General features: G+C 38.1%; 1 protein-coding gene across 3 annotated transcripts in view; it reads right to left on the minus strand.

Annotated features, from left to right (window-relative positions):
• Window positions 1–26,333, minus strand: part of VCAN (versican) — a 112,612-nt gene that overhangs the window by 42,707 nt on the left and 43,572 nt on the right. For 2 of the 3 annotated variants that reach the window (XM_075740933.1, XM_075740932.1), the window contains exon 7: window positions 12,931–16,122. In XM_075740933.1, coding sequence (XP_075597048.1) covers window positions 12,931–16,122 — 3,192 coding nt within the window. The remainder of the gene's footprint in view (window positions 1–12,930; window positions 16,123–26,333) is intronic. The other variant, XM_075740934.1, reaches the window with a different exon arrangement.

Here is a 26,333-nt window from a genome sequence, read left to right on the forward strand (position 1 = left end):
ATAAGATTTTGAAATACAGATGTTTCCTGCTGAAGGAAAATTCCAAGTGTCAGCCTTTGGTATGTGCAGTTCCTCTAACTTGTGCCATCTTGTAATACCATTAACCTACCTAAGTACCATCAAAGTGTAACAGTGCTTCAGGCATACCCCATGTCCCCCATCAGGAAAAGGTGGGAATACTGCCAAGGAGCTGGCCTAAGGTGTTAAAGAAACATGGCTACTATTATACACACGTAAGTAAAAGACAACAAAGAAAGGTCCAGAAATAATTAATTTTTTGGATATTTTAATCCTTCTAACTCATATTAACATGACTAGTATGTATGATGAGGTCTAGTGAAATCCAATTCTTGATTACTGTTCAGTCGAAATAAACAAAAGGCTTCATTTAGTTCACTTAAAAATGTTCCCCAGCTGGATATATATTTCTAAAAGTTTTGTTAACTTTGGCTCCCTTTAGAAATGCTTAAGGATGTAGGGCACTTTCAATAGGTTTGGGGGTGTTTTTACCTTCTAAATTTTATCAAAAATTTATGTTTTGTTCTCTCTCTGACAGTCAAAAGAGAGTCAACTGCTTTTGTAAAATCTCAGCAGCAGTAAAAAAAAATTAAAAAATCATATATAAATTGACCTTGCATAAAAATCTCAACTACTCAAGTAAATTTCTGGAAGAAAATATTTGAAAAGAAAAATTTTTGCACAGCTGGCTGGGCAGGGATTGAAAGTAATTCAAGGTGGGTGGTCAGTCTTGCCTACTCAAATTCACTTACCCAGCCTGCTTTACCATATTTGGGTGTCTCTGTTTCCATGCAAGATACAGCCCTCTTGAAAATCTGAATATCAATTGCTGGCATGTTCCTAAACGGCAGTCTTTTTACAGCTATGCCATTCCCCCAAGCTCCCTCTTGACAGAGTTGTTGGCTATGACCAGAAACACCTGTGGAAAGTGGATGTCACTTATGTGGACATCTGTTTTGCGCAGGGCTCTGGCCTGCATGCCTGTGCTTAAACACCCCTGCCAAATTTTAAATTAATAGACATGATGATGCAAAAACCATGTCAGAAATAAAGGAACCATTTTATTATAAAGGCATATCATGAAGCCTTCTGGCAACCTCTGGCGTTTCCATCAGCCTCATTGCTTCCTGTGTTCCCCCCCCTCCCCGAGGCAGCGGTAAACTTGTTAAGAAAAAACAGATTGAGTAAAATGTCAAGTTGTTAAAAAAATGGCAGCATGCAGTGTCAAGTCTAAGCCCCAGCTAGTGCAGGATGCAATTCCTTGGGTAATGACAGGTTATACAATATTCTAAGGACAACTATTCCCACTTCCTTTCTTCTCCAATACGTCATTAAGAAAATGACATTCCAGCCAGCAATGTCTCCTCCTGAGTGGTCCCTGACACGAGCATCCTTCCAACGACAACATTTTACTTACTGCCTACAGAGAAGACAATTCTAAAACTCTGCAGGGCTAAACAACCCAAAACCAAACAACTGGCAACTAATAAATCATTTTCTCCAGCTGAAATCCTAAACAAAGCAAAGAGCCAGACTGTGCAGTCACACGGTATCTGGATTAGCTGGTCTGTCTGGAAATATATATATAGAAAAGACCAACTCCACGGGACAACTCACCAGGTCAGGTGGTAAACAGAAGAACTGGCTGGGAAGGAAAGCAACTGCTGACCAAAACGACTCCAGCCTTGATGTCATGTGTGGTATTTCATGACTGAGGTGGAAACATGAGATACCAATCGGTCTTGCCCTTTCCTAGCCTACTTCACCGCCATTCCTTGGTTACACTTACACCGTGTTACACTGGGGCAACCTCAAATGCTTCTGCCAATTTGAAAAAGAAGGAACCAGTTCTGGCCCCACTAATGTGGGAAAAGTGTGATCCCTCCCAGAAGAAACAAAACCAATTTGTCACAACAAAAATTCTGTGCAAAAAGTCAAAATTCTACAGTTACAATATTGAAGCAGATGTCCACCATTTGACTGCTCCTGTGGCTGCTCAGATATGAGATAGCCTGTAATGAATATTCCTTCCCCTATCCCTTTCTCCAGTAATGTCACCAATATTTGGCTTTAGGAGCAAACTTACAGTATGCTCCTTAATATGGCAGATCTGGAAAAAATTAGGTTGATATCATATTAGTGTAGGAGTAACAACGGTTGGTTTACGTAGTAGGCATCCGCTAAATTTTCTTTCTTAATCTAATTAATTTGTCTCAAAGGAGGAATTTTGTGTGGCAAAAATAAAAGCAGAAAATATTCAAATGTTCAAGCTCTAAGACAGACAGCAGTGTTTGTATGTGTGGCTGCATATTTATGAAAAAAGAAGGAAGAGAGAGAGACATCAAGAGAAAGAGAGGGAGTGAGGGAGGGAAGGAAGGAAGGAAGGAAGGAAGGAAGGAAGGAAGGAAGGAAGGAAGGAAGGAAAGGGAAGGAAACCAAACCAAAGCTGAAAAAATGTGAAATTTAGCTATAAGTGTAAATAAACGTGATTCCTTTGGGTATTAAATAACCAAAGCAGCCTAGGGATAAACTGGATTGTCAGTTAAATCAACATAAGGCTGTAAAATCCCCAGTGCTGCAGATGGAATGACACAAGTGTGAGTGTCTTTCAGACACAGTTCTAGGAAAAAGAGTGCAGCAACATGTGCTTGAAAGCCTTTCAAAAATCATGTACCAAACAGTATTTTAATACATAATTTCTACCTGGATTAACTTTAGGGGTGCCTTTGATCCTCACACTTTCCTGAACTCTGCAGAGACATGAGAACAGCAGATGAAATAGAAAGAAGAGCAGAGCAGAATCATAGAATCACAGAATCACAGAATGGTTTGGGTTGGAAGGGACCTCAAAGCCCATCTAGTTCCAGCCCCCCTGCCACGGGCAGGGACACCCTCCACTAGCCCAGGTAGCCCGGAAAGGTAGAAAAGGAAGCCTGATGCAGCAGATGCTCTAAGAATAAGCTTATAACTGGAGAAGACTTATCTGAGAGCAAGTTGCAGTATACCTGTAAATATTTAACCATTTCATCGCTCAGAGCTGGGAAAAGAACATATAATACATACAGAGCATGAGCTTCTTTTTAACCATATATTCATATGCATATATGAAAATGAGAAATGGTTCAATTTTTCTTTTAAAAGCAGAACTTTTTCCATCTTTTTTTTTTCTTGGCAAACATGGAACTTTTGTTTTGGAAAAATATTAATTTGTTTTTAAAAACACATGTTTTTTGAAAAAGACTTTTTTGTTGGACAATACTTGAGAACAAAAGTTTTCAACCAACTGCAGCCTACCTGTCGTAAGCTTCGTGCAGTACTAAAAAAAAAGCGCAGAAGGGGACAGACATTTGATTATAAACCTATTAGCACAAACTCCATCCTATACTAATATGATTATATGGCTACTGACTCAGAATTAGTTCACACCTGACAGGCTCTGAATAAACCAAGAAAAAAGCATATAGAGAAAGAAGCCACATAATTCAATTAAGATAAGAACAAATAAATGCTTGAGTAACATTTTTGAGACATAGAAATACTTCAGTTTCATTGATTTTCATAGCGTTCCTACTTCACATAGGGTAGAGTATACAACTAGCTTATGCCCTCTTAGGTCACCTGGTAATTCTGGTAACTCAATACAGTGCTAAACTGCTTATCCATTACATGCGCTGCAATGCTCAGCTGTGTTTCTCACTGGACTCCCACATCCAACACCCACAAAACAGCAAAAACAAATATCAGTGTCACTGCTACCTATTGCAATAATTTCCAAACTGTGATGAGTTTGACATTAGTTCCTTTCTCCCTGATGGCATGACATCACCCAAATTCAGTCGTTGTTCAGATGATTAGTCCAAGAAATTTAGTGGGAACTTACACTAACTTTGTTTTTTTCAAGCATGAAAAGAAGTACCCACACTAAGGCAAAAGCCACTGTGACCACTGAAAAGCTTTGTCCAGGTTCACTCACCACTACAACCCCATTATCACTATCTGGTTTCACCGGAGGATATATCCTGTGGTCTTTATCCTTGCCTGTGAGTTGGACCAAGTGTACACAACATTTCCAAAGGACTCCAGAATTTTGATTGTAATATTTAATATTGAACATATTAAACATGTCACTGGAAACTCACTACAAGCCTGAGTAGTAAATACATGAGTAACCCGAGATACATTTCACTCACCATTTGCAAGAAAGGAAAAAAATACTTTAGACAAAATCCCACAATAAAATCTTATAAAAAATCCCAGTGCTACTCTGTGTACATATAGGCAGATTCTTTGCTGTTATTTTGGCAAAAAAATTACATCATATACGTGGAAATTCTTTTCCTAATGCCAAAAACATCCCACTGAAAATATGGAACTCTCACTTGATGAGGTACTACATGAAAAATCCAAGATTATGGTTAAACAAGTTTAAAAATAATGTTTCTTATGCACTCTTTAAGCTAATGCTTGGTAACAAAAAAAGTAATGATGTGCAGCAGAGGTAATACCAAAGCAGGCACAGACCGCTGGAAGATAAGATTGCTCCTGATCAGGAACAAAATTCCAACTACATTTCTCCTCTTCAGGAATTTCAGCTTTTATTATTAATGAAGAGAAATTTCTATAGAATTTTTAATACTGCGTTCTTCTTACTTAAGCAAATATAGTAATATGGGACTGGTCAGACAAGTCCTAACACAATTCACTGAGCAGTTTTTGTTTTGTTTTGGTTTGTTTTTTAAATGTGAATTACTCCATAGAAAAAGATAGATAACTTCAGCTCCACATACCGAAAGGTGACACAAAATATGCAGCAGACCCTCTGAACATATCCTGACTTGTGTCAGGAAACAATTCACAAATATCTTGAAAGACACCAGTGAGTATTATGTATATTATTGATCAAATGTATCATCTAAACACTTCCAAAAAGAGGGAGATAGAAAAAGACCAGCTGGATTAACAAGGATTAATTCAATCATTAAATATAAATTATGCAAAGAAAAGAACAACTGCAAAAAAAAGAACACTGAAAACTACATTCTAAAAAAAAGAAAGAATAGGCAACAAATATTCTTTAAGTGCCATTATTAGACAAATTATCAAGACACTCATCTTATGGGAATGATTTTCTGTTAAGATCTTTAGCCTTTGAGCCACTTATAAAAATATCTTTATTTACATTTCCAGGATCACATCCTGTTTTCACTCAGTTTCACCATATCCAATGAATCCTTTCATGCAAAGTAAAATGGTATAGGTAATATTTTCTGAAAGAGGCAAAAAAAGATGATATCCTCATCACAAGTACTAAGTTTTGTTACAATCTGGATACATTCAGAAAACCTGGGTACAAAAAAACCCACTTTCCTCAAAAAAATTAATTCATATTGTGTTTCCATGTAAAAGACAGACCATCTTTTCTGCAATAGGATTTTTTAAGACTTTCTCCACGTATAAACAAAACTTCTAAAAGATTCCTCTCCTTCACAACAGAAGTATGAAAAACTACATTGTACCTATAAATAAAATTCCTTCATTTCTCTCATGAATAAACAAAGAGCTATAAGAAAGCTAGAAATGTGTAATCCCTATGTCTAGATCTGAGACGTTTCCTTGGAAACAATGCAAAAACAGTAGGGAATGTGTAGACATCCTCTGAACAGTATTTAATGTGAGGGCACTATTCCTTGTATCTATGGAAATTTATAAAGGAATGTGAAAAAAAGAAATTATTGTTCTATAATAAGTCTTCAGGAAGAGCCAGCAATAGTGGCCTAAAGACTACTTATTAATTCACAGTCTTAGCTTCTTGTGAAATTTTCTAAGTATCAAGTTGCAACTCTGCTGGATGTGGGGTTTTTTGGTTTGGGTTTTTTTTTTTTCCTTTGTTTTGGAAAAAGGAGCAGAATACAAAACCCTGAATTTATTACAATTACTTGTTTATTAGGGCTTGCTTTCATACAGGACACCACTGCTGTTGCATTTTAAATATGATTTATATGTGATAGTGTCCAACCTATTTTAAAAAGCCTTCCATAGCACCAGTACAACATGAGTATTCTAATATAGAAAAATTCCCACTGGTTTAATTAAGTAACAGGTCTATCAGTTTGGGTAAATATGTTCTGAAGAAAAAAATCGCCTAATTATTGAATGAACCAGAAGCTGTAAACGTTATGAAGATGTTCTGATACCTACCATCCCCACATCCCCATAACAATTCTGCTCTCGGTCATCTCATTGGAATTACTGTGGTGTAATTACACTGTGGAAGATGATATCAGAATCTGGCCATGTTACTAAGCATTTAACACTTCAGTTACTCTAGACAAAACGAGAGCTTGGCTGTCTCTATGCCAGATTTTATGAATAACACAGAGAGTTCAGTCATTCAGGGCATGAAAATGACTTGAGCAGCCATCGGACATTGACAAACCTGTTTCATTTGGAAATGTGTTTCAAAACCACCAGGTGGTTTTCTTTCTTAGCTGAACGCACAAGCCCAGGGCTCAAAACAAAGCACTACCAGGAAGGACTGCATTACTAATTCAAACACTGAAATAAGACTGTGTCCATTGACTGCAGCTCACTCAGGGTCTTCCTCCAGGGTTGATGAGGAACCAGCAGAAGTCTTAATGTCAGCTGGAAAATTACAGTTAATAAGTAGACAAGCCCAGCTCTTCATTAAATAAATAGGAGATATTGCATTTAATAAGACGGAAAGTTGGTTCAGCCCACGTGAGGCCACTTTTACTCTTGCTTCAACGTCCCACTAGAAATTAATTCAGGTCAGTCTAGTGCACAACACCAATAAACTGCGGCCAAAGAACACCACGTCCAAATGCATACAAGATGAAATGCACTTGCAAATTAAATGGTACTTTGTTCACCACAATGTTTAGGTAAACTTGGAACTTTTCTTTTCTTAAATGCATGACAGCGATATCAAGAATCAAGCTGAACAGCTTGCACAGACAGGGAAGTCCTATTCATACGCATCCTCTTGGGTATGTTATCAGTCACTGCATAAAGCAGCAGAATGCAGTGAATGCAAGACAGCATTTTTCCTTTACAATAAGCTTTGATTTGAAATAGGTCCTATGCATAAACAATAGGTTTCCATACCATATACTTTTCATTTGAGGAAAAACAAATGGTAATTTGAGCACATAAAAGACGAAGTCTCCTCACCTTCAGCAGAAGTCTCTCTAACACAATAATTAATACAAGTAAATTTTGAAAGGTACACCAAAAATTGCATGTAGCACATGTGTTAATACTACAAAGAACACTGCCCAGATAGATATTTGCCAGTGGGCATAAATGAAATAACTTAAAAGAGAACAACGTGGGTACAGGTGCAGACAGATACAAGCCCACATGCTGCATGCTTTTAAGCTGGCTCTACTGCAAGCAAGGTGCTGCCTGAAAATGACGTTGTGAGGCATGCTGCTCCTGTCCCTCCACACCATCATCCGATCTCATCATAGCACTATCCCGACACCCACAGCCTCCGGAACGGAGCCAGTGCCTTGCCTCCCAGCATGCTCCCAGCGCATTTCCGCTCTCCCACGCACACATTCCCCTCAGAAGTGAGCAAAATGAAGGCTGAAAGGGGACATGGTTATTCTCTATAACTGAACAGAGAAATAAAAGTATCAAGGGATAAATGTCAGGAAGAAAAAAGACCTATTCAAGCTAAAGACAATGCTGGCAAGAATAAACATGGGTATAAACTGGCCAAGAAGCAATTCAGGCTAGATATTAGAATCAGACTTAAAGAGAGCCATGACGATCTGGGACAGCCCTCCAGAAGGAGCTGTGAAGACAACAGGATTAAATGAATTTTAAGACAAGGCCTAAGATGGACCTGAAAAGACTCTATTCTGCCTTCTTTGTTAAGGTTTATGACTATGACTCATTACCATTCTGCTTTTCATTCAAATTTCACATGACCTCTTACACTGCTAAGACAGAAATATGCATGTTAGAGGACTACATGTTGAAACACAAAGGGTTGTAACCTCTTTCCATAAAATTCCACATCTACAAAGCACAAGTTACTACAATTTCATTCCGTTCAAAGCTGGAGGGGACAAGAAACCAGACAGAGCTCTTGTGAGTCCCAGGGTCCAATAAGCACTTTGAAACATTCACTAAGTAAAGACTTTTAAATGTCTCCAAAAAATGCAGGTGTGCAAATTACTCCTGATACAGACAGGAGTTATGTTTCCAGCATCCCCTCAAACACTGTTAAACAACACCCCCACAAGCATTTTTCAGATCATAAAAGCTTTATGAGCTGAAAAGTTCCTTCAGGTTTGGGGTTTTTTTCAGCTGCTACTCCATTACCTTCCAGCAACAGCACCAGCCCTCACCACTACAATACATAGGAGCTAAGAGAACATAAAAGGGCACGAGATGGCAAGTTTTGTATTTTTGCAGTGAAAGACAAAACTCCTCTGCCCTATCTTACGCAATGGAAAGCTGCTGATGTGATAACACATCGCAGTGCAGGGCTATTTTCTTTTCTCACTTTCACAACACGATCACAATGCCAAGGGAAAAGACTGTAGTTCCACTCAAGTGAATGAAGTCCCAAGCTCTTTCCATTATGAAACATGTGCATGGTCCTTTCTGTGGCATAAAAAGGGATGTTACCCCATGCACAAATGTATTTTCCTCATTAATTGGAACACCTGCCCTGGATCTGCCCATGTGACATAGGCTGTCAGAAAAACCATGCCTTATATCCTTCATTAATTTGTGCACCTGCCTCACACTTGCTCACATGGAAGTATATGGATTGGTTGTACAATACATATTATCAATGAGAACTACTGTATTCTTATACAAATAAGCAGCTTAATCCATTCAGGGGTGTGTTCCTTCCTAGCAGCACTAGAGCACATTTTCCAGAATTCAAGCTAATGAGCTTTATCTCCCATCAGGTCCCCAAATTACTTCTATTTCCATGGGTACATTTTTTTTAATCTAAAAGCAACTGAAACTTCCTTTACCCGAGTTTTAATTGATTGCAAGCATGCCTTTTAAATGCTAGGAGTATAACTATTTACCTCTTAGATGGTATAAGAAAAGAAGTCCTCTAGGAGAAACTTTTTCTGGTCTAATAAATTTAAGAGATTTTGTAATAAAAAATGGAAAATATTTAATATCAGCTTTCAGTTCTACATTGTACTACTTCATATTAAGGGAGATTGTGTGTACAAGACAGTTTAAGATCCTTGCCACTATATTTAATTGAATTTAACCCAGTCAACATTCAACATCTTTCAAGTGCAGCTTGAGTCTACAATAATAATGAAGAGTAATATCGCCCACATTCCATACATCCATAACACATTCCATATACCAACAGCACATTCCAGCCAAAGACTTCAAAGCGCTTCAGCAAAGTTGGTGCCAGTTTAGCGAGGGTTCGAGACTGAGAAGAAAGGTGCAGGAAATCCTTCCTGCTTCTTCCTCTACCAGTGCATGGCCACAGGTGAACTCAGCAGACCCAGAGCAGCAATGGGCTGCTCTCAACATGCTTCACTGAGAGGTAAGACACCCACCCATCAGAAAGGGATCCTGTGCTGCAAGGGATACGTTCTGTCCTTCGTGCTGGGAACTGCTAAAAATGTCTGCATCTCTCAAAACTCCATTTGTTTGTCATAACCTTTCTCTTCCACATGGAGTATAAAATATCACTCGTAACTAACAAAGCCTAATAGCACCTCCATGGAGCACTTAAATATTATTATGCCTATGCTTCAGATGGTAAATGGAGCTGCAGAGAGTAATATTCAGCTGTGTTAGTATAATAGCAGGTTTTTACTGTAATTAAGTGATACAGCTGATAGGAAACAAAACATGGTACCGTATTTCCACTGAGCCCTGCTTCACTATTAAACTGTTGCTTCTGGCAAAAGCTGAATAACAAGGAGGTGAAGAAAGATGAAAAAAAAAAAATTAATCTTGTAATATTTCCAACACTTTTGCATACACAAAAAGGAAAATACTATATTCATTTATGCACAATATAATTTATAGAGCAAACCTCTCATTATTATTCCTATTTCAAAGAGCTATTGTTCGAGGGGCTTTGGTAAGCAAGCTGTCATTTCGTAGGAGGCACTTTTGGACTCTTGACTTGAAAATTATGAAGGCCTTTACTTATAACCCTCACTGACTATTTTATTTGAGAATGCTAAGCTATATTACGTTGAAAACATGGCAAAGCAAAGGAGGAAAAACCTTTGTTTTATCACAGAAGTGTAATGATGAAAACTCTATTTCTTGTTCCCATTTAGCAGAGAATAAAAAGCCAAAGCTAGAGTTTATGTAGTTCCTGTATGACTACGGATCAATTTTCAAACAAAGAGTAATAGAATAAGCAGTTGAACTATGTCCTAGTGAAAGGCATATGTTAGTAAAATCTGCCAAATTCATTCCTCTTCAGCACCTCCTATGTACGTTTTCTTCAGCACAAAGAAAAGTTTATGGACTGAGGAACAATGAAGAGAAACTCAGCTTGACAGGATTTTTCAGATGCAGTCTTTCTTTTCTGGAGAAAGAAACGAAAACACTAACCCGAATCCTCAGACAGAATATATCTTTGGCAGCTCTAACTTAACTTCTGGTGAGTAGGTAGAGGGTACCTTTTCCCTGTGGAAAACTAAATGGAGGAATTTCCACTGTCAGATTCCAAATACAAAAAAATAAAGAAAACTCCTTTTTGACCTTGCACTAGATACATGATAAAACCCTTTCTTTTTAAAGAGAATACAGATACTGCCATATAAAGAAGTTCATAATATTTCAAGAAAAAGATTTTTCTCTGTGCTGAAAAACTATATCAATCCTAAAGGCAGAATTTTAAGGATGTATAGCTCTAACTCTGCTTATAAACACCCCCACACATATGCACATATATACCTGGAAAATGCATGTGCAATTTTAGAAAGTTTGTGAAGGTGCAGAAGGCAAATCCTAAAGAAAGTCTATCCTAAGGACCTGATCACCCAAGTGAAAGCAAGAGTAGCTATGAAGAGCAACTATCCATTGATCCACTGTGCTTTAGATAATCCAGCTTGAACTAATTCCTAATTTAATGAATCACAGTACCCACACCATTATGAAAAAAAAAGTATAAAATAAGGCTTTCCTTGATGTATATTCAGAGAAATCCTGAATTGTATACCTTGTGCACTATTTGAAGCAAATATTGTTTCCACACCCTCCCAAACTATCCTACGCCTTTCCATCCACTTAGAACATACAGCTGCCCAGCACAACCCACTCTCCCATGTGCAATAAACTGTAGCATAACTCAACAATATAACAGGGAAAACTACCCCACAACTACACAGTCCAACTATTAATTATTAAGCAGAATAAACCAAATTTCCACAGGTACAAAAGTATTTAATATGTGGTTTAACTCTGTTCTTCAGAAATTACCCTTCTGTTCTGACTTACCGGACTTATCTCATTTAATTGAGACTTCCAAGACACTGGCAACATCTAAAGCTTCAGACGAAATAATGATAATATACCACAGAAGCAAAAGTACCGTTTAAATGTAAAAATAACAGAACTATTATTTCCTGAAATAGAAGGTTAAGCTACTGATATGACTGGTGCAGTTATACATCCTGTAAATATAAAGTACAACAATAAGCATAAAGTGAATAAAGATACAAAATCCACTGTATGAAAAGTCCATTAATGATATGACAAATCTCAAGGAAACTACTTCTGCCTTTTGATTTTTGAATGAAATTCTACCAAGTACAAACCTGACAAAACCAACCAAAAGACTTCCATAAATTATGAATTCTGTTGGATAAGTTCTTCAAAGATATGGATGTTATGACTGAGAACCAATGAGAAAACAATTTCTTATATAACCATTCAAAAGCATTGCATAGAGTTAAGGTATATAAGACATAATATGAATTTCTACTGTGTTCCTTCAAAAAAATAAAATAATTTTAAAGTAACTATAAAATATTTAAATAGAATGCAACATTGAACCTAATAAATATTTTGAGCTTTATCCTTTTTGTCAGTTCTTTTACATTTAATTTTAAAAAATAAGGTTTTACGAAGGCATCTTAAACAATAGTCAGTTGACAGGCTTCTTTAATGTAAAATTGCATAGCCTTCAGCTATTGCATTATGGAGACATATTCATCATAAAACTTAACTGTTCCTTGCTACTTCAGGAGTTTCTGTTCTGGATACCCATGGAATTGAAGCTACATATACATGTACAGTGCCATCAGCTAAAAAAATCTAACGAAACTAAAAATTATGTCAATTTGCCTTACAGATTCTATAAAACGGATTAAAAAAATATCATGATATGCTATGAAAAGATGCAAAATCCCTTCCCCCAAATCACAGGATGTCCACTTGTGGATGCAGTAGAGTGCCTTAACCTTTTTTAGCTGACTACACTGTACATGGCATTGTTAATTGCTACAGACTAATGGAATGTTAAAATAATCTAGTGCTTTGTTTAGGACTAGTAATGCATGGAATGGAAGCTGTGAAATTAAAATGTTTGTTTCACAGATAGCTGAAGTTAAATCAGTGACTTGGCAACATTAAATAAGAAAACGAGGCTACAGTCATCATGACTTTGAAGAGGAAATACAATAGGTTTTCATTCTTACACAGAAATTAATCTTACCCCAAACCATGTATACAACACACTTCTGAGGGTTTTTTAATGGCTAGAAAAATAGACCTATCAATATTTAGTACGTTGCTATCTAGATAAAACTTGTATTTTGCATCCTTCAGTGATCCAAGAAACATCTCCAGCATATTCTAAAGTACACCAGTTTGTTATGATAAACTGTCCATTCTGATGGACTGCAGGTCTAAAAGGCAAAATCTTACCTGTTTCATTGCCTGTGATTTGAATAACATACAATCTTATGTCATTTCCACTATCAGGGTGTGAAGTAGAAGGAGACACCTCTTGAGGTTGTAAAGCCTCTGTGGCCTCCTTCACTTTGGGTGGTGCAGTAGGTCGTGCAACTGCAGTAGCAGTTGATGTTGTGAAATATTCCTTATCGATTTCTGGCTCTAACATCTTTCCTGTCAGATCATCATCTGCAGTGGCTTTACTGGGAGAAATAGATTCATCAATTATGATGATGTCATTGCTTGTTACCTCCTCTTCTTCCTCAGGAATGATACGTGGTGACTTTTGAGTAACAAAAGGTTTGGATGCTGATGTAGGCTGAATTTTGTCTACGGAACTAACGGAAGGTGTTGTTACATCACTGAGAATTGTTGCCTTATCTGTTGCATTAGCTGAAAATATAGCTGGTTTCATTTCTTCAGGTTCTTCTGATATTCCTGAACCTTCCAGAGTTTGGCTTGGAGAAGCTCCCAAAGTCAGATGAGTATGGCTTTCCACAGCAGAATGATCTGTCGGCATCGTATCGGGGGGCAACATAGATTCCCAGCTCACAACATCACTGTCTTCTTCCTTTGTGGGGGTTCCTCTGCTTTCGTATGTTTTTGCTTCAGTATCCACTGTTACAGGCATCACTTCAGTGACCTTCTCTTCTTGATCAGTAGCAGTTTCAGCTTTCGGAGTCACAATGAGATGCAAGGTCCTGGTGCTAGTTTCATCAGGTCCCAGAACTCTTCCATAATCTGTGAACTTCACTGCAGGCACTGATACTTCTGTTGCTGGATATGTCTCATCATAAGCTGACCCTGTCTCATCCTGCTTTTCCTGAATAGCTGTTTGAGATAATTCAGATGCTGGTGCTGTCTTTTCTTCATGTATTTGGACAGATGTCATAGATAAGGTAGACTCTGTGGCAGTAACTGGTTCCTTATCTTGATCATCCGTGGAAAGTTCCTCTGGGAACACCTCACTATCTCTTGCAGTTGTTTCTGTTGCTTCTGTATGAAAGATACCATCCAAAGGAGTCTGATCAGTAGCTGGTATATCTCTAGTGACCTCACTCTCTACAGTAACTGGAACTACAGAAGCATCACGTTCTTTCTGTGGAACTGTAGTATCTACCTTTGTTATATCTGTAAATATAATAGATTCCTTTGTCCCTCCAAAGCCAGTTGATGGTGCTCCTTTTCTGTCTTGAAGTGTTGCCACTGATTCCTCCTCAGCTGATGTCAGAATGCCCGTCTGGCCTTCCTCTGTCACTCTGTATTTTGAGACCTCCATTTCAGTAGAGACATCTTCACCAGGCGTTGCTACCGATGTCTCAGTAGCCTCTTTTTGTTCAACTTCTGGGATAGGAATGGACATTTTCAAACCATACCCTGATGTTTCATCTCCTTCATGTTCAGTTACCTCCATGACTGTGGGCATAGCAGTTGGTAATACAGTGACACCTGAGAAGCTAAAAGGCTTCATTGTTGCGCTACTTTCATCCACTGATATTTTGGGTAGTGTGATGATTTCCAAATCCAAAGAGCTGCTTGTGTGGGAGAAATCTGTAGTATCTTTACTTTGATCAAAATCAGCTGATACAGCTTCTTCATCACTTTTTGTTTCCTCTGGCTCCATGCTTGTCCCAGTTTCATCTGTAATTGCTGAAATCAGAGCTCCTGGATACCTTGTATATTCTGTAATTTGCCCTGGAGATGATGTAGGCTCCATTCCAGAGATACCATCTTCTGTATCTAGCTCATGTATTCTCTTAGTATGAGACGACTCTTCCGTCATATACCCCTGATCTTTATCTGTCAGCAGCCACATGCCAGAAGCTGGAGAAGCCTGTGTGAACTTCTCACTTGCAGAACACCCCTCAGATTCTGCTGTAATACAGGTAGGAATGGCGGTTGTCGGGAGCTTAACATCCATTGTTCTCGTTCCTGGCTCCTCTGTTTTTCCTTGCTCCTCTAAAATGTCTGATCCTTTTGTTTGCTGAGATGACTGGATAACATACGTGGTGCTTTCTCCAAGGTTTTGCGGGGAAGCAGTACTTCCTGAGAGAGCAATGGCCTCAGATCCGGTTTGATTAACAGCTGATACAGAAAAGGATACAGGTATTCCAGATGACACAGTAGGCTGCACATCGCTCAGGTCCTCTCTGCTTCCTTCAGCTGACGCCTCACTATCAAACATCGTCGCAGAACTAAATTTAACAAATGGAGTTGACTCATCTGCTGTAGAAAATTGTCCAGTGGTTACTGCATGCTCATCTATGAGTGTCTCTGATGCAGCAGGCACATCTGATTCCAGGATTCTACCAGCAGCCATGCCAGAAACTGTATCAGGCATAACGGTGTACATGCTCTGTCCGCCCTCCCCCTCTGTAGTAAGATCATACTGATCAGTGAACAAAGCTGTAGGGACAACAACTGTTGTAAGTTTCTCATCAGATTTTGCCTCCATTGACTTTTTTGTGGGTTCTTTTGTTGAGTGGGCACCAAGATACGTATTCTCTTTTGTTAGTGAAACTGAAGTCCCTGTTCTGGGAAACTCTCTCCGAGATGTTGGTAACAAGCTATCTGTAGCTGTCATCATAGGACCCACTTCTATTTGTTCAGTCTGATTATCAGCATCATGTTTTTGTATATCTCCTGTTTCAGTATCTTCCCATGAACCAGGGGAACTCTTAGCTACAGCAGTGCTATCCTGAAAAACTACAGAGGTCAAGAAAGCGTCCTCAATGCTTTCAGACCTACCTTGTTCCTCGGGCAATTCTGCTTCAGAGTAAGTGTGCTCCAGCTCCAAAGCTGCAGATGTACTCTCTGTTAACCTAGGTGAAACATCGTATTCAGTCCTTCCCAGTGTATCGTAAGTGCTCATTTCTCCATCTGTGACAGTCTGAGGTAGAAGGGTGGTTAACTTAATGCTCTCCATAAGCACCTCCATTTCCCTTTTTTCCTCAGCCACATCAGTAGTCATTTCTGTATCTTCCTCAGTCTCTAAGGTTGTTTCCTCCAAAGCAGGGACCTCTGTTTTGGTGACAGCCACTTCAGTAATCGGAGTCTCAAAAACAGGAGGTTTAAGAGTAACTTTAGCAGATGACATTTTCACACTGTCAGTTTTCAGAGATGTAATCAGCTTAACAGTTGTAGGCTCTGTTATGATTTTTTTACCTTAAAAAAGAAAGAAAAAAAGTTAAGGAATCATTCCATCAGAACACAAACAAATGTTACTTTAATTCAGTTTGAATGTTCCCAACAAAAACTAAATGCTACACTGAGAAATAAGTATAACGCTCAAAGGCTTTAGATAGTTGTTTAGCATGCAACAGAGCTTTGAATGACATAAAATAACACACTATAAGGCTGCAGAACATCTGACTTAAAGTCAGATGAAATAAGAAGAACAGCAGTATTCTTCATATTCATTATTTATATAATTACGCCTAGAAGTCCTCGTATTATGTGAGTACCCATCAGACAGCTAAGTACTGATCAGGCAATATAAAAGTTTATTTCATGATGTCATGAAGGAATGGTACTAAAAAACTGTGGGTTTTCTTCAAAGTTTACTGTAGCATACAACTCAAATGTATAAAGGGAGTAAAATACCACTTTAGTTTATTTTCAGCACATAATTACAAATTGCAAAAAGGAACCCTCACTGGAGTGAAAGCATGCTTAAGCAACAGGAACAAACATGCCATCAGGAAGTACTGTTTTACAATGCCGCAAGAGCCGCTGCCCTGCATTTAAATTATACTGAGAGAAATTTATTATGGGGAAAGGTGAGAACAGTAAACCATAAGATCATAAACTTAATACTATAATGATGTTGATCTTTGGAAAACACTTCAAAGATACACATTTGAAGCTCCTTCACAGACAAAAGTGCTTCTATGGGTGTGTTGAACATGAAAAGGCAGAGTATTGAACCCTCTGAATGATGGGAGGAGTAAGGGGTTAGCTATCCTAGATTCACAAGACACACAAAGAAAAGTCTTCCCAGTGAACCAAATTGTGATGTTTTAAAGAATCTTGCTGCCTTATGCCTTGTCCACTCCTGCCCCAGATTTCCATCCTATCTGAGAAGGAAATGTGTGCAGACAACCACGACACTGCAAAGTCAATATCAGATTTTAAACTCCTGAAAAAGGTGAGTTTCTGCTCAGAAAACAGGATGGGAAAAGCCCAGGGTGGAAACATCTTTCCTTCTGCCAATTCTTCCAGGTTGGTAATCTTCAGAAGGGCAATGGGAGCAGACAGGTGAAAGGTGTGAATGGCTTAAATCAGTGCTGTTAATTGCTAAGTATCTGAGAGTCAAAAGCCTTATATGGATGCAACTAAAAAGAAAAATATGATCTTTTAAATCACACTAAGCAGATGAAGAATGCATTAAACAGGCTGTATATAGGAGGACTAACTGCTTACCAGACAGACACAACTACATGTATAGCTTCTTGCAAAAGAAAATATTGCTCAATTTCTGAAAGAGCAAAGAACTCTATTCCCCTAACATGCAGAAATTGAAACAGTTACAGTATTTTACAAGAAAATATTGAATCCAAAGGCTCATTATTACAGCTGTGAGTTAATAAAAGAGATCAGGAAGCTTTACTCAATGTAAGGTACAAATACCAGTTATCAGGGGGAAAAGTGAGTTCTGAGATTGGATTTTTACTGCCTGGCATGTGGGGATGAAGATGTTCTAGATGATGATGCAGCCTCTGACTGACTCAGGACTTGCAGGCAGTAATAGTATGAGAAAAGGAGAGGAAGAAAATAAGTGAAAAATTTAGAAAGACTCAACTTAGTCACATATTTGTGCAATGACAATTTATACTCAAGCATATGCAGTATGTATGCACAAATCAGTTCTTTTCACACACCCATGTCTAATTAGGTACCGCTTTGGTATTTGTAGATATGAATTCCGCATGTGTAAGTTAGGGTCACACAAATATTTGTTCAGTTTCACACACCAAGCTTTGAAAATGTCACCTTTGCAAGAGACCTATTTGGTTTACCCTGAAGTAGACAGGCTTGCCAGATGATGGCCGCTTAGGATTTCTAGAAGTATGGGTAGATTTACAGAGTAGGGAATTGAGGAAAAAGAGCTGATATTTCAGCTTTCTTGAATGAGAAGTGAAAGTGAAAGGGAAATTGTGAGGGTAGGAAAATATAACATCGCTATGATTAGAAGTGGTAATGTTCTTTCCCAGCAGAAAAAGGAATGGATTCTTTTCCCTACTGTATGTTAAATCATTTTGTGGTTTTACAAAGAAGACTTAGCTACTTACATACCTCTTTTTTTGTAGGGTAAAACATTTAGTTGAGCAAGAAAGAGTAAAGTTCTTGAAATCCCGATATGCAAAGCACAGCATTAACACAAGTGAATTTTGTGTTTTGGGGTTCTACAACCTGAAGTGGATGTTTATTGCTCTTTTCAATGCCTATGGGATTTAAGTATGGGATCATGTTCATACAATCAAGAATCAACAAATTTTTACAATTCTTTCCCCTTCTGCTTGCATGGGGATGGTTTAAACCAGAGTTTTACTTCACAGCTAGGGAGTGAAGAATGCACACAAGTTAGCACTGTCCTCCTGAGTGGTACTTGGTAATTGTTGAATTTCTAGCAAAGAATCCACCAATGTGCCCGTTAAGCTCTTTTTTATGGCAAAATGGAAAGGAGACAGCATAGTCTTATATTGTCCCTTCTAACCATAGGATGAGTTTCCTTAATGCAGATTGCATGTATTTTATAGCCAACACCAAGTTGACCCCAATTACAATCTCTTAAGTGACTATCAAGATCACTGTTTGAAACACTATGAAAACATAATACCCTCTAACAAAGCTAAACAAAAGTGAGGGCATGAGAATAGATTTTAAAATCTGTGGGGAAAAGGGGTAACATTTTAACATTTCATCACTGCTGGGAAATTGTGTACACTTACAACCATTTATGTAGCTTCCCAATTTCCAAGAAACATTTGGAAGTCCCAAAAGTTCACATATTTATGCCTGAGATACAGTTATTTGTTGTTCATGATTCATTATCTGCTAATTACTTGTTAAAATAGGTACATATTTATGAAGTAAAACTGAAAAAACACCAAGCATATTTGATTTGCTTATATTAATAAGTGAATCAATAAATATTAAATTTATGTACTGGTGTAAGAAAAGCACGTATTTTTTTAAGAGTTTGTCAATAAACACACCAAATTTTCTCCTGTGAAAACTGGCACAGGGTTACCAGTGTGCAAAGAGCAGTTCTGGTTAAAATCAACTACAGGGCCTCTAAAACTTCTTTGTCATAAATATGATATATAAGTTTTCATACACATCATTCAGGTTTGCAAACTTATTTGAGTGGATCAAAAAAAGGTGCTTTTTCATGGAGAAATCTATAATTTTTTTTTCCTTAGGAAAAATAAAAAAACAAAGAGAAGGTTGCTCTTTTAATAGACTTAATATCAGTTTGAACTGTCGTCCACTCCACCCAGATGTTTTGCATTACTGTACTCCTTGCATCATGCATGCAATATGTTATCTCTTTTGTCCTTCTTCTGATTCAAGACATGAGGAAGATTTTCCTAATAAAATTCATGAACATATTAACAGCAAGAAAGCAAATTATCTCACCAACAGCTGCTCATATCAAAGATTATCTTGTCATTTTTGAATCGATTCCTTTTATATTGAACAACCTGCATGAAGTTGATTTTGGATAGAATATATGATTTTGCAGAGATACTATATTTTTCACTCTCTATTTATTTATTTTGTGCTTTCACTGTACAGCATTTTCTTCCTCTTCTCTCCCACCATTGTTTAAATAAGGATTTAAAATAATGGAGCAATATTAAAACTTAATATTTTTTAAGGAAATCACACTACACGACTTTAGACATGGTTTAACTTTGCAATTACCAACTAAGTATTTTAATATGTTCTGTGCTGTTTAATAATAACTTCAGGTTATCTGGGTGTACTTTCTGAAGGAGAAAATTCTATATGGGATGTGGAGTTCTGTTCATTACTTATGAGGTGTGTGATAGCACAAGGAGGATTTGAAATCTGATACAGCAGCCATAAGAGTTTCTCTATAACTCCAGGTGTATACTCCCACTTACCTACACCATGTAGTGACATCAAAACACAAGTCAAATGTAATGAGAAAAATAATTTTAAAAAATCTAAATGCAGTGTCTATTCCCACTTACAAAATATGTGCAATATCAGAGAAAAATAATAGGATTCTTTTAAAAAAAATAATTTAAAAGCTATTAGTCCATCTTATTTGTAAGGAAAAACTTAAAGACATAACAAAAGGCCATGCATCCTCTTCACACCATTGCCCAAGGTTCTTTTCTTCCAGCTAACAAAACAGCAGAGGCAGCAGCTCTATTAGCTCTGTGAGCAAAAACACTCTTAAGTAAAACCACTTGCTATTTCATAACTTCTGAAGTCAGACAGTTAAAGGGGGAAGGATATGTTATCTCCTGGCTTCCCCACATGTAAGTGTAGTTCTGTGAACAAATTATAACCTGCCAATCTATCCACAAAAGAACAATAGCAAAAAGCATTTTTCTTTCCACATTATTTATAAAAAAACTGCCAAAGAGGACAAAAAATCAGAGATTCTCTTTAGTCATCTGTAATCCCAGCACCAAATAAAAGCAACAATCTTTGCTTCCTGACCACAAAAACCAACTGACGAACAGAGAGCGCCAAGATTGTCACTCAGGTCAGGAAGGAACAGCAAAATTCTTGCTGCTTTGCTCTCCCCACCTAGTGTGAAAGGAGACAAATTACACATACGTCCCATGAGTGGTAACCAGTTCCCACAGCAGTGAGCAAAGGTATAAAAGAGCAAAACCAATTTATCTTTCCTGTACTTGAACACCTAAAGGGATGGATCTTTTACTTCTTCACCTTGTTGATCCTAATCCCATCCTTGTTACCTGACCCGTTCAGTGACCTGAGGGAACAAAAGAAAAATGCCTTTAACTGTGTCGTCTTTTCTTTCCTCTTTCCCTCTGTCCACAATGTCTGCACTTATGAACTATTCTTAAAGGACCAGTTTTGAATCACTCGGATAAATGCAAGTTCACTTTCTGTGACCAAAGCAGTGTCTCCTCCTGAAGGTCAACCTCCTGAGGCTGCAAACAGTTGCTCCACATACATCAGTTAGATTGATAAATTTGGTTCTGTTTGTTCATACTCTACACAGATTTTAAAAGGTCAAGCTGCACCCAACCACCACCTCCTCCTCCTTCTCAGGGTGATGTATTAGTGAGGTCTGTGGCACAGGATTGTCTGAAGTGGATTGAAGTCTTCTTCCTGCTTTCAGCATGGTCTGACTGACTTCTCAAAATTCACCATGCACCCTCTCAAAATTCAGCCACGCGACTGAAGCAGAGTGAATTAAGAAACCTGCTGCAAGCTGTTAGCGTACACAGCCTCTGTGATGTTTGCCTGTTGGTATAAACCCAGCAGAGAGCTTCAGAGATTTATTCCTCTTACACCTGGTCCAAGATATTACTGGAGATCTCTGCAGCTATGTAGGTCTTGCTGAACTGCATATCTGAGAGAAGCACAGAAATCTGCCTTCTTAGCAAAATAATAAAAGCTAGAGAATTGTTATCTGGTGGCAGCTGCCTCTGTAAGGCATTTTAAGCCCTTTGCATAGCTTCACTTTCACAGAGGGGAAAGGAAGCACGAGCAGAGCCAACAGCCTTGTATACGCTGTGGTCAGTGCCATGTCCTTGAGATGCTTGCCTGCTCAAAGGCATTTTATCCATTCTGATACTGGACTGTGAAATGGTGGGGGACACTGGCTTTATTATGTTCAGCACTCTATTGTGTTTTGTCTACAATAAACTTTTTTTTGTTCTTTTTCTTCAGATTGAAAATTTTGTTCCCTGGATGTCACCACGCCCTACATCTTCAGTATTTTGTGATCATTCCCAAACTGATCAAAAATCCACAGATCTCCCATAATACAGTCCCTGACATCAGGCTGGAAATAATTCCCTCATCCAGGAAATAGCTGGGACATGTAGCTACCGACGGTTGCTGTGGAGAAGGACAGAACTGCCTAGTTATTCAAAGTTTTCCAAACTAAGTCACATGTAGCAAAAGAGAAGACAGCATTTCTTCTGCCAGCTTTTCAGCTATGCCTGAAAATCTTATCCTTTCTGCTGCTGGACAAGTGGAGCACAGTTGATGTTTTCTGAGGCTTAGCTTGCAATCATGGTGGTTCATGTTGTAGGACCTCTCCAAGAAGGGTTTTTTTTTATCTTTCCCTGCTCTGAAGTCCTCCATAGAAGAACAAGTCACTTGCAAGTCACCTTGCAAAACCAAACACCTCTGTCCTAGCAAAACACTCTTACTTGAACTCACAAGAAACAGAGAGTTTGGTTGGCAAGGTTTTCAGGTGTGCAGGGGAGAGGTTTGCAGAGAGACAATTATTCTCCACTTTCCTCTTACAAAGGTCTGTCTTGCTACGTACTACGAAGGCTGCTGCTTCCTATATTTTTTCTATAAAAGTGCACTCTGATTTTGAGCTCTATACAGATGAAGCATCAAAGAAAGAGGCCCTCAGTCACAAGAGTGGTTGACTTGGATACACTCGTGATGGGGCTGTATTGGACTGCTTTCATGATGAACACTTAGGGCAATGCTGTCTCAGAACTGGAATTTTCCAATCTCCAGCTAAAATGAAATCATAATGCTAAACCAAAGTGGCATAATCGAAGAGAATCAACAAAGGTGCATGAAACAAAGTCAAAATAAGAGAGCAAATCTGAAACAAAATGGTCAAATCCAGAGCAAAATGGTCAACACATGTTTTGAGTCAAGCAAAAAATGTTTTGCTGAAAGAGTCGCCAAAAGCAATACAGGTCTATGAAAGAATTCAGCTTTAACAAATCAGTGTTTCTCAGCAAAACATAGATTTATGATTCAAAAATTCAACCACCTCTGTATGAAGTTCATGAAGTTCAGTTTTGTTGCAGGTATATAAGACAAAAGCCGTATACATTTTGATTAGTGCATTTCTGGAGTCCAATTTATTCTACAGATGCTGTAGTATAAAATGTCCCATCCGAAGTCAATTGAAGTGTGTGACAAGATTCCCACAAACTTCAGTGAATTAGATCTGACAAGACTGGGGGAATGAGGGATGGAATTAAACAAATACCCTATAGGTCTATGCAAGAACTAACTATTAAATAGGTATCCCATTAAAAATTAATTTTTTTTTTTTTTGCTGATACAATGTTTTATTCTCTTATAAATAAATATAAGTGTTCAGCAATAGTTGTTCTTTCTTTTTTTTTAAATTGTAAATATGTTAATATGTTAATATGTTATAAGTTCTAAGTGTTAACACTTGAAAAATTTTTCCCCTGATGATGGCCTCCAAGGAGCTTCAAGTACTTAATCATGTGTCTAACCTGAAACTTTTTTCAAGCTCCATCAGATACATGATTATGTACTTCTCAGAAAAAAAGAACTAAAAAGTCTGTTGAAAGTCTTGGGATAAGATGAAACACGCAGATAATGTTTCAGAAACTCAGAGCCATGTGGTTTCTGTAGAGTGAAAAACACTCATGATCAAAGTGAAGAAGGTTTTTTATTTTTTTAACAAGAATTTTAGATTTTAAATAATGTATTATTAATCTGGGCCACTTTTATTTTCATAAAGTCAAGACACTTTGTACAATGTAATTTTGTAACCAGAACACTGTTGAAATTAAAATCCTGAACTTAACTGTACTGTTAAATGCTGTCCAGGTTGGCTGTTTTATTGAAACTAGTGCATTTTAAAATAGAATTTACTGCTTGACTTACTGTTTTTCATGTATTTTAATAAACATGATTCCTTTTTAAAAGTAAGTAAAATATTCACAATACATATTGAGGTTCCTTTTAGCTCTAATTAAAAATTAGTATTTTGAGACTTTCCACCAAAAAGAATTTAATTACAGGATAGGAGTGAAGACTCTAAGCAGGGCTGAAGAAAGAGTTATCTCCTTTCTTAAATACACAATTTGTCTTCGTAATGACTAAAACAGATGACTGCTTTGCCACAAATCTATTGCTTCAGAGTATGTGTAAATTCAAGCATTGGACTCATCCCTTTTGTGCTGGGAGGCATTTGTTTTGGTGGCCTTACGCAGGGAGTATAGTATTACTCCTCCTGAGTAAAAGTGGCAGACGCAGGTCCTTCGTCGTTGCCATTTCATTTCAGGCTAACTGTGCAACACGTGGCCATTGCTCTTGGAGCTAAGTCACCGGGAACTTTGCTAGCTTTCACACAGGAGGCAGAGGAAACTTTACAGGGATGCTGTAAAAAAACTAAGATCACCACATGAACATCTGTGCTGCAGACCTTTGGCGCTGGTGCTACCTGGGTAGCTGGCTTGATCCTCCCCTGTTCACAGAGGCACTCTGTGGTTTTTGCTTTAGCTGACCAAGATCTCACAAATGCATGTAACAACATCCCTTTTTTCTTCTTTTTCCAGCAACAGAAGTTTTTTGCTGGTGTGACTGGGTATTCAGGTGAGGAGGGAAATGTAAGATGTAATGTGAGACACGTAATGAGCATGGTAAGAGCTATAAGCACTGGGTTGTTGTTACATGGAAAGAGTCAAGGTCTTGGGGAGGGCAGTTTTGTTGTCTGGCACAGCAGGAATCGCTCCTTAAAGGCTTCATATTGAGCTAAAAGCACTCAGAGTTTGGGGACAGTGGACTTTATGTGATGGCCCACTGCAATGAAACTTTGAAATAGAGATAATGGGAAGTTTTGGAAGAAACTTCAGAAAAAGATGATGATTTGAAAAAAGAACTTATATTCAAGCCTCCTGCTGTATTGTAGAGCCATTTTTTTCTTTCTCTCCTTTTTTCTGCCCACCCAAAAAGGGATTGGCTCCAAGGCTCCAACAGGAGAGAGTCACTCTACAGCCACTGCTTCAGGCAGCTGCTTGAGATGTGAAAGACCAAGATGCTAGGCAGCGAGACTAATTAGTCACCTCTTGTGTAAATCTTTGAGCAAAAGCAATGAAGAGTTACAGCTGGTTGCTGAGTGAGACCCCAAGCACCTTCGAAGAGGGAGACAGAGCTTTCAGTAACTTCTGAAATATGTGGCAGACAGGCACCGTGAAGGAGGATGCAGGGTTCAGCATTACACTCCTGAGTTTCCCTACAGAAAAACAGATGTATTTGGCAAAAGCTGAGTCATCTAGCTAGCAGCATTTAATTAATTCTGATGTAATGTTGACTGCAGTTAAAATTGCTAGAGAGCAGCCCACTGTCTACCACATAGTGTTGGTTCTTTTAGTCTTTTTTTCTTGTAAAAGGGTTGATAGTCATAGACTGTCTACTTCCTGGGTTGCAAACTGATGAAATATTTATTCTCTGTGTATCAAGGGCAAGAGTTTGCAGAAAAAGCAGTTATACAAAAGGCAACAACCCAATACTTATCAAGAATGTTTTTAGAACAAATAGTATGTCACTAGAATTTGTTAACTAAAACTTCCGAAAAGAACATTGAAAAGGCACATGTTGTTTGAAAGGGGTGAAATTCACACAAACAGAAAACTGTAATTTGTCCTAAGAAAAGACTAGATTACAGGCAAAATGTCCAGTCACTGCTTTGGTCTTTTAGAGGGACTGATGAATTTCATCCCCATTAAAGTCAGTTTTACCCACGACACTTAAAACTGATCATAAACAATTCAGGGGAGGAACAGGAGCAGTGATATGCAAAATTCTGGTCTGTAGATTATGAGCACACTCTCCTGAACTTAACTAGTCCTTATTACTGTATGCAGTCTCCTTGAAGTCCATTAGGACTACTCCTACATGAAAAGTTTGGAACATCATACCCACAAGCAACAAAGGGGAAAAAAAAAAAAAAAAAGTCCTATTTTAAAATATTGCAGAGAAGAGTGTCTGAGAACAGCCAGACTGTAACATTACACCGGATGTTGGGATTGGTTCTCAAGTAGTAAGGTTTGTTCATAAATGTGTCTTCAATGCCTGAGTTGGAAAGATCTGCAGCTGCAGATGGTTCATCATCCACAAAATGGGGACAGTACAGACTGCACATTTCAAGCAGTTCTGACTTAGAGTCACAGGACGGAGTCCAAAAAACCTAGATATTCATAGTTAAAGACCAAGTTCTGAACTTTTAAATCGACACAAGTCGCCTTTACATGTTAATGTCAATTGTACTATTTGCAACCACAGGAATTTCCTTGAACAGAGAGGCCTGCAGGAAAACTGTTGAACAGTCCAACCTCCCTATGCTGCTGAGGAGGCTGCTCTCAGGGAAGCAGGGTATTCAGCTGGGAAGAAGCACTCTGATG

Source organism: Balearica regulorum, chromosome Z, assembly GCF_011004875.1.
Source record: "Balearica regulorum gibbericeps isolate bBalReg1 chromosome Z, bBalReg1.pri, whole genome shotgun sequence".
NCBI lineage: Eukaryota > Metazoa > Chordata > Aves > Gruiformes > Gruidae > Balearica > Balearica regulorum.